Source organism: Orycteropus afer, unplaced genomic scaffold (assembly GCF_000298275.1).
Source record: "Orycteropus afer afer isolate SDZICR_OR568_19922 unplaced genomic scaffold, OryAfe1.0 scaffold00294, whole genome shotgun sequence".
In the NCBI taxonomy this organism is placed as follows: Eukaryota; Metazoa; Chordata; class Mammalia; order Tubulidentata; family Orycteropodidae; genus Orycteropus; species Orycteropus afer.
This window is the reverse complement of record NW_006921881.1, coordinates 377,994-387,559: the sequence shown is the minus strand read 5'-3', so window position 1 is coordinate 387,559 and position 9,566 is coordinate 377,994. Positions and strand designations below refer to the sequence as shown.

Below are 9,566 nucleotides of genomic sequence, written 5' to 3'. Positions count from 1 at the left end.
AAAAAAAAAAAAAAAAGAAAAGATGTAAATGCAGTTAGTTGCACTTTGGATACGTAAGCTGGGGACTACCTGTATAATAGTCTTACTTAGAGGATGCATGCTAGCACTATTCAGTGACATTATTTAATATGAAATAGTTAAAGGTGCATTTGTGACTGGATACTGAATTGAAAGGGTCTCTCTTGTGTTGATGATTCTTGATACACTTAGCATGAAAAGCACAAAATAATAAGAAAGCATGACATTGTGAGAAACATGATGCCCAGGATTATGTTTACTAGGGATGAAAATGGGGAGTTAGGGTATTTAAATCCTATAGCAATGGTTGGAGAAAAACCAATAGCCCACAGGAGAAAGCCAGCTCACTGCCTATTTTTGTTCATCCTTCAAACAAAGAATGAATTTTACATTTTTAAGTGGTAGAAAAAAGTAATACGATTGCATGACAGATTTCAGTTTCCACAAATAAAGTTGTGTTGAGACACACTCATGTTCTTAGTTTTTTCTATATCAGAACAGCTTAACAACCTCTGCTTAACAACCAGCAGGCTACTCATCTTGCTCAGAATCTGTGGCCTTCGAGGAAAACCTTGGAAAATTGGCACAACCACCCTCATCCCCGTGTAGCTTTCTCGTTTTCCATTCTGCTCCAGCCACACTTGCTTTCTTGCTTTTCCTCAAATAATCAGGAAATGTTTCTACTCCAGTGTGGTTCACTTGTTACCACCTCTGCCAAAATATTCTGTCCTCACATATCCATGTGGTTGATTTTCTTACCTCATTCATGTTTTTCTCAATTGTCATTTTCTTTGTAAGACTTTCCCTATCACCCCTTTAAAAACTAATTCTCTTGTTGTTGTTATGTGCCATTGAGTCGGCCCTGACTCATAGTGAACCCCCCCTTGGGTTTCCGAGGCAGTATCACTGCAGAAGTAGGATTGATTGCCCAACCTTCCTTCCGAGGAGTGGCTGGTGGGTTTGAACCACCAGCCTTCTGGTTAGCAGTCAAGTGCCTTAGGCACTATGCTACCAGAGCTCCTGTTCCCTATTAATTTCTGGAGTACTTAATACCCACCAGTTACTTCTCAGAAAGAAGACTGGGCAATCTACTTCCATAGTGATACCTCCTGGGAAACTCAAGGAGGGGTTGCTATGACTTGGAGCCAATTTGACGGCAGTGAGGTAGGTTTTGGTTTAATACCCGTAGTAAACCTTGTGATATTAGTAATATTGTCTGATAATTCCCACAGTCTGTTGGATCACCTTTTTTTGGAATGGGCACAAATATCGATCTTTTCCAGTCAGTCAGCCAGCCAGCCGTCCGCCAAATTTCTTGGGATAAACAAGTAAGCACCTCTAGTGCTGCATCCGTTCGTTGAAACATCTCAATTGCTATTCTGTCAGTTCCTAGAGCCTTGTTTTTCACCAGTTCCTTCAGTGCAGCTTGGACTTCATCCTTCAATACCCTTGGTTCTTGATCATATGCTACCTCCTAAAATAGATGAACATTGACCAGTTCTTTTTGGTATAGGGACTCTGTGTATTCCTTCTATTTTCTTTTGATGCCTCCTGCATCATTCAGTATTTTGCCCACAGAATCCTTCAGCACTGCAACTTGAGGCTTGAAGTTTTTCTTCAGTTCTTGCAGCTTGAGAGATGCTGAGCATGTTTCCCTTTTGGTTTTCTAACTCCAGGTCTTTGAACATTTTATTATAATACTTTGCTTTGTCTCCTCAAGCTGCCTTTGAAATCTTTTGTTCAGCTCTTTTATTTTAGCATTTCTTCCAATCGCCTTAGCTACTCTAGATAATTCAAAAATGGTTGCAGCAGTATATTGACAGGGAACTTCCAGAAATTCAAGCTGGATACAGAAGAGGATGTGGAACAAGGAACATCAATGCTGATGTCAGATGGATCTTGGTGAAACCAAAGACTATCAGAAGGATGTTTACCTGTGTTTTATTGACTATACAAAGGCATTTGACTGTGTGGATCATCACAAATTGTGGATAACATTGTGGAGAATGGGAATTTGAGAACATTTAATTGTGCTCATGAGGAACCTGTACATAGACCAAGAGGCTGTTGTTTGACTAGAACAGGAAGATACTGCATGGTTTAAAATCAGGAAGGGTCAGAGTTGTATCCTTTTACCCTATTTAATCTGTATGCTAAGCAAAAAATCTGGAAGGCTGGACTATATGAAGAAGAACACAGCATCAGGACTGGAGAATTGGAGGATAACCTGTGATATGCAGATGACATAATCTTGCTTGCTGAAAGTGAAGATGACTTGAAGCACTTACTGATGAAGATCAAAGACTACAGTCTTCAGTATGGATTGTACCTCAACATTAAGAAAACAAAAATCCTTACAACTGGGCCAATAAGCAACATCATGATAAAGGGAGAAAAATACTGAAGTTGTCCAACGATTTCACTTTATTGGATCTACAATCAACACCCATGGAAGCAGCAGTTAAGAAATCAGACATTGTACTGCACTGGACAGATCTGCCACAAAAGACCTCTTTAAAGTGTTGAAAAGCAAAGATGTCACTTTGAAGACTAAGGTGCGTCTAACCCAAGCCATGGTATTTTCAATCATCTCATATGCATATGAAAGCTGGACAATGAATAAAGAAGACCAAAGAAGAGTTGATACCTTTGAATAATGGTGTTGGTGAAGAATACTGAAAACACTATGGGCTGTCAGAAGAACTAACAAATATGTCCTGGAAGAAGTGCTGCCAGAATGCTCCTTGGAAGCGAGAATGGCTAGACTTTGGTCATGTTGCCAGAAGGGATCATTCTCTAGAGAAGATGATCATGCTTGGTAAAGTAGAGGGTCAGCAAGAAAGGGGAAGACCCTGAGTAAGATGGATTGACATAGTGGCTGCAATGATGGACCCAAGTATAGCAAGGATTGGGGGGCTGGCACAGGACAGGGCAGTGTTTCGTTCTGTTATACTTAGGGTCACTATGAGTCGGAACTGACACCATGGAACTTAACGACAATAAACCTTGTATTTTACTTATTTAACCTGTATTAACATCTCTCTTCCTTCACTGCCACCCCACATACCCAAGGCAGGGATTTTTGCTTTATTCCCAGTGCTTAGAGCAGCACTTGGTTATAGTTGATGTTCAATAAGTATATGTCAAATCAATGAATAGCCTAATCCTCTAACTTCAGTGTTACCTCCATTTTCCCTAGATCAGTCCTTTTGCTACACTTTGCTGCCTCCCACTTTTTCTATTTTCTATCTTTGTCCGATTTTCATCCTTTGTCTTTCAGACAGTAAAGAAAACAAGAAAGATACTTACCTATAGTTTCTTTTTCTTTATTGTGGTAAATTACATATGTTGTTGTTTGCTGTAGAGTTGGCCCCAACTCATAGCGACCCCTCCTTGAGTTTCCAAGGCGGTATCACTACCAAAGTAGGATTGCCCATCCTTCCTTCCGAGGAGTGGCTTGTGGGTTTGAACCGCCAGCTTTCTGGTTAGCAGTCAAGTGCTTAGGTACTATGCTACCAGAGCTCCTAAATTACATATATGTATATATAAATAACAAAATATTTGCCATTTCAACATTTTTGACGTGTACAGTTCAGTGACATTATGTTCATTATGTTGTGCAACCATCACCACTATCCATTGCCAAACTTTTCTGTCACTCTTAACAGAAGCTTAGTGACCCCTAAACTATGACTTCCTCTTTTCCCTTCCCTCCCACCCCTGGTAACCCCTAATAAACTTTGGTCTCTCTATACATTGCTTTGGTGGCATAGTGTCTAAGGCATTTGACTGCTTACCAGAAGGCTGGCGGTTCAAACCCACCAGCCACTCCTCGGAAGAAAGCCTGGCAATCTACTTCGATGGAGGTTCTGCCTTGGAAACCCAAGGAGCAGTCACTATGAGTTGAAATCGACTCAAGGGCAGTGAGTTTGGTTTGGATACATTACTTACTTTACATATTTCACTTAAGTGGGATTGTATAATATTACTCCTTTTGTGACCGACTTATTTCACTCAGTATGTCTCAAGGTTCATCCATGTCGTAGTGTGTATCAAGACTTTATTTCTCTTTATAGCTGAGTAATATTCCACTGTACGTATGTAGCACATTTTGTTTATCTATTCATCTGTTGGTGGACATTGAGGTTGTTTCTGCCTTTTGACTATCAGGAGTTTCTGAGAATGGGATGTCAGGATGTTGAAGTTCTCAACTATGATGGTGGATGTTTCTTTTTATCTTCTCAGTTCTATCAAGTTTTTTTTCCTCGATGTATTTTGAAGCTCTGTTATTTAGTTCATATACGTTTATTATTTCTGTGTCTTCTTGGTGTATCAATTATTTTATCATTAACTTCTCCACGGTAGAAAGATGAGGCCGTCTGCTTTTGTGAGGATTTGCAGCCTTGGAAACCCTATGGGGGCAGTTCTGTTCTGTGCTGCAGAAACTCTATGAGTTGGAATAGACTCAGTAGCAGTGGGTTTTGGTCTTAATATCTCTCTTTGTCCCTAGTAATTTTCTTTGCTCTGAAGTCTATTTTATGTGATAGTAATATAACCACGCCTCCTTTTTTTTTTAATTTAAAATAAAACAATCAGTGCTTGCATAGTATATCTTTTTCCATCCTTTCAACTTACCTATATTGTTAAATTTGAAGCAAGTTTCTTGTAGACAGCTTATAGTTGGGTTATATATTTTTTCATCTATTCTATCAATTTCTGTTTTTCAATTAGACTGCAGGACTAAGACCTACAGGCCTTTTGAAAATGGAAACACAAATAAATTTGTGTAGTGAATATTATGAGAGAAAATTTGCAAGTCATTTCTCCTAAGGATAGGAAGTCAGAAAAAGCTTCCAAAATACTGGTCTGCTAACTCTTCTCTCCGTAATGGTGGTCCAAGTTTAGATACGATAAATTTTAGGAAGGAGAGGTAAAAGATCAGCTTTTCTCTTTTCTCTTTAACTCTACTTCAGTGTTTTCTTTTTTACATTCTGCAGTCTGTTCCCCCTTATTCTCTGACTTCTTCCATCTCTTAAATTTTGAAATTTGCTTTGTGACCTTATAGTTTCTGATTGAAATACAGATTTTGTAGTGTGTTATTTCTTTGGTCTTGCCTGTGATCTGACCCCAACATGTTTTGTCAGCCTTGTTTCCCTTTGTCTCTTCTCTCTAATTTAATTTTCAAACCAAATGACAACTTTTATCCCTCTGTCCTTGTCATATGGTTTCCTGTGTCATTGGAGCTTTGATGTATGAAAACAAGGAAATAAACAAAACTGATTTGTATCTTAAAGGAATGTTACAAAGTGTGGAGGAAAAGAGATGGAAAACAATATGACCTTTGGGGTTGAGAGTGGTCAAATGTCAAAAATGTAAGTGCAAAGAAAGGAAGCCAGATGCTACAGAAAAAAATATAACAGAGAAAGAAAATAGGAACTTACCGGTTGCTACTGGAGCAATTGCTAAAATAGAAAATAAAATGAATTAATTTTCTTTTTTTTTTTTAAATCATTCATTAAGTTCCTACTGAAAATCTACTTGGAACACCGGGAAGTAGACTTTTGGGAAACATAGTATAAGAATGTACTAATCCATATTAATCCAAGATTAACGCTATTTTAATAATTTCGATAGGCCATTTTTGAAGGCTTGTTTGAAGGGTTATATGAGTAAAACATACTTTTTAAATTATTATTTATTTTTTTTCAAATGCTCTTACCCAGGGAAAAAAGTCAAAATCTTTTAGGAGATTGGTTAGTAGTTAAGATTACTAATTTAATATTCCTCTTCATCATTATGGTAAATTTTCCATGTTTTTGTTTCTGATAATCTCTGGAGATTGTAATGAGAACATCAGAATTCTAAAGCTGGCATGAGTTAGAAGTAACCTCCAGCTATTTTAGTAAAGAATAGCAGAATTAAGGCGGGGGGGGGGCAAGGAATTTAGCTCTGGTGGCATAGTGTCTAAGGCATTTGACTGCTAATCAGAAGGCTGGTGGTTCAAACTCACCAGCCAGTCCTGGGAAGGAAGATTGAGCAATCTGCTTCCTTAGTGATATCGCCACGGAAACTCAAGAAGGGGTCGCTATGAGTCGGATCTTACTCCATGGCAGTGCGTAGTGTGTGCATTATCCTTTGCCAAAATACCGACACATACTAACATGATTTGCTTGGGACATGGAGTCAAGGCTTCTCACTTGCACATTTCTCAGGAAGGTAGAATAGGGCAGTTATAATGACAAATACAAAAGCCCAAGAGCTTCAGTTTCCTGATCTTCTTCTGTAGTCCTAAATCTTTAGGGTGAGCCTTCTTCCTTTTCAATTTTTATGAGAAATTAAAACTCTTCAAGAGATAACTGTATTTTAATTTAAATTCTGCACTGTTTGTTTTTCTTCCTGTTTCAGTTCTCTAACATCATAATATCTCTCTTCTATTCTCTACCTTCTGTCATGTTATTCTGTATGTATATTATAGTATATCTTACTTTATAGGGAGCTCTGGTAGCATAGTGCCTAAGGCACTTGACTGCTAACCAGGAGGCTGGCAGTTCAAACCCACCAGCCACTCCTGGGAAGGAAGGTTGGGCAATCTACTTCCGTAGTGATACCACCTCGGAAACCCAAGGAGGGGCCGCTATGAGTTGAGGCCAACTTGATGGCACATAACAACAACAACAGCTTACTTTATAATACATTTTTATTACTTAGCTTATTTATTGCTTTCCTTGTTTTAAAAAATTCAGCCAGAGTCTTTATTAGCTTAGAAATTGTGTGTGTGTGTGTGTGTGTGTATGCAAGCCTATGTCTTTTCTCTTTATCCTTGCCATATATTTTTCACTTAAAATCAACAACTTTAGGAAATGCAGAAAAATCTGAAAGCAAAGGAGATGAGGAAATATGACACTTGGGTTTTGCATTAGCATAAGTGAATACAGTCAATCAGAGCATTGGACCCAAACCTTGTGGAAGGTCAAAGGATGCTGAAATTGCCAACCAAAGAGCATGTTGGTGGGTTTTGAAAAGAACTGTAATAAATCAACCCTACATGAAATTCAAGCTTTCAGAAGTTCAGTTACCAACTATTTTCTTTACAGTGGGAGAGAAGAAGAATTCCTGAGACCACTTTTTTTCCTAAGAAGGAAGCTGCAATAAAATATGCCGGATCAAACCTTCTGTTGCTTTCATCTGGTAACCTAAGGCTGGAGGGCAAAGCCGGAGGTGTCAATATACCTACAGCTTCATATAAACTGCAGGTAACTGGAGAGTGGTAAAGGATGGCATGTGATAATTATTGTTAATAGTAATTATCAATGTTTAGATACTACTTTCTGTTAATATCAAATATTACTTTCATATAATATTAGCACTATTTATGAATTATAAGCTAATGGTGACTGTAAAGACTTATTACAATAAGTTAAAGATTTATCTTTTGTTCACAGGTCATTTAGGAAAGAAAAAAGAGTTGAGATATAATCATTTGGTAAAAATGTCTAGCTTGTGTGTTGGGCAGCAGGTAAATTTATACAGAAAATCTCATCCAAGACAAAGTCATCCCTCCACCTAGTGTCTTGCACAAAATTTATCTTAATACCAATTCTCCTTGGACTTTGTTGTTGTTGTTATTTGCCGTTGAGTTGGACCCAGCTCATAGCGATCCCTCCTTGGGTTTCTGAGGCAGTATCACTACGGAAGTAGATTGCTCAACCTTCCTTCCGAGGAGTGGCTTATGGGTTTGAACCTTCAGCCTTCTGGTTACCAGTCAAGTGCCTTTGGTACTATGCTACCAGAGCTCCCCTCCTTGGACTGGCTAATGACAACTTTAAGACTGTCAAATAAAGGGCTGAATTAGTAGAGGTACTTCTGAATCCTATATCCAAACATAAAAGTAGATCCTTCCTGGCAGTTATTACTCTGAAATATTAACTAACACGATCTCTTCTGCTAATAGAGTTGGTAAGACTATATTTTTTATTATCCTAGAGTAACTATAAAATAAAAAAAAATTAACTCAGTGCTAGGAGACATAAGAGAGAAGGAAAGAAAGTATGTATGTGCACACATCTATCTTAATTGGGTAAGAAGCAGAATTCCATCTTCTTTGATGATTTTTTTTTTTTAAAGAGTGTTTTGCTTGAAGCATTAGTAGGAGGGAATCAGATGTTACCACATTCAAATTTAGCTTCTAACATTTTTCTGCCTCCTCTTTTTTGGCTGAGAGGCTCAATTTCTCCACTTTCCCTTTCTCCCCTTCAGACTTTACTCGTGGCTTGAGTTGTTATTCATAAAATGTTTAACCTGTCATCAGAACTTGTTTCCTCCTCTTATTTCTTTCTCTGCCTATAGAAGTTTATGCTTTCCACCAATTTATAAATATAAGTCAGTTATTTTAGAAATGTGAAAATGGGAGTAAGATGGGGAGTGAGACCATTGAGATTTATAAGTAAGTTAGTTACTAAATAGGGATAAAACCACATCGAAAACCAAAAATTCACTGCCATCGAGTCAATTCAGATTCATTTAAACCCATTGGGTTTCTGAGGCAGTATCTCTACATAAGTAGATTGCCCACCCTTCCTTCCAAGGAGTGGCTGGTGGGTTTGAACCACCAACTTTCTGGTTAGCAGTCAAATGCTGAGATAATATGCCACCAGAGAGGTAATACAAATTAATTTTTTAGGGAGATTAAGTAATTAAAGTCACATATCTGGTAAGTGTTCTAGCTGGGATTTGAACTTTGTTCCATCTATTTCCTTTCTTAACTGTCACATTATATTACTTTTTTTTTTTTAACTGACTAACAGCATACAAATACCCATATGTACAATTATTCCTTAATCATGTCTCTAGAGGTAGGAGTTTAAAGGACACTATATTTTACTGAATCTTGCAGCATACTGCAAATTTGCTTTTTAAAAGTGTTGCTTTAATTTACAGTTGGACCAACAATGGTTGAATGATAATTTTTGCCAAAGCCTTGCTAGCATTGCTTGTTATATTTAAATTTTCCTCTTGATTATTCTTTTTGCCAATCATTGGGCATATTATAGTTCCTAAATTCATCACTAACATAAAAGGACATTAGATAATGGAAAGGCAGTGGAGTTTGTGAAATGTGAATGCAAAATCCTTTACTTTAAGGAAAGCATTTTAAAGAAACTGGCATTTAGAAATGATAAAATGACTTACCAACAGGTATTCGAGTAACTGGTAGAACAACATGAAACAAAAAATGTATTAGCAGAATTTTTGGATCAAGAATATCGTTTCCTTCTTTGCCCTTTTAAAGGAGTTAACAAAGGAATCTTGTAAGACACCAAACCTCCCCCAGAAGGACAGTCATAACAGGGATTAGTATTTCTATTGTGATAAGAGAATAGTCTCAGTCTGATGGGAATGGCTTCCCTGTATTTCACATAGCTTAATTCAATTCTTTTTCTTTCTCATCAAGTATGGAGGATTTAAATCCTGCAAAGAACGTTTAAACAATTACAAATTTGAATCCTAATTGCAGTTCTTCTTGTCTCCACACATAACAGATTCCCCAG

General features: G+C 37.6%; 1 protein-coding gene across 1 annotated transcript in view; it reads right to left on the bottom strand.

Annotated features, from left to right (window-relative positions):
- Nucleotides 1-9,566, bottom strand: part of TSBP1 (testis expressed basic protein 1) — a 157,820-nt gene that overhangs the window by 91,346 nt on the left and 56,908 nt on the right. Inside the window, exons 16-17 of the mRNA XM_007951441.1 lie at nt 9,208-9,225; nt 5,460-5,480 (exon numbers count right to left, since the gene is read on the bottom strand). Of these exons, the coding sequence (XP_007949632.1) occupies nt 5,460-5,480; nt 9,208-9,225 (39 nt within the window). The remainder of the gene's footprint in view (nt 1-5,459; nt 5,481-9,207; nt 9,226-9,566) is intronic.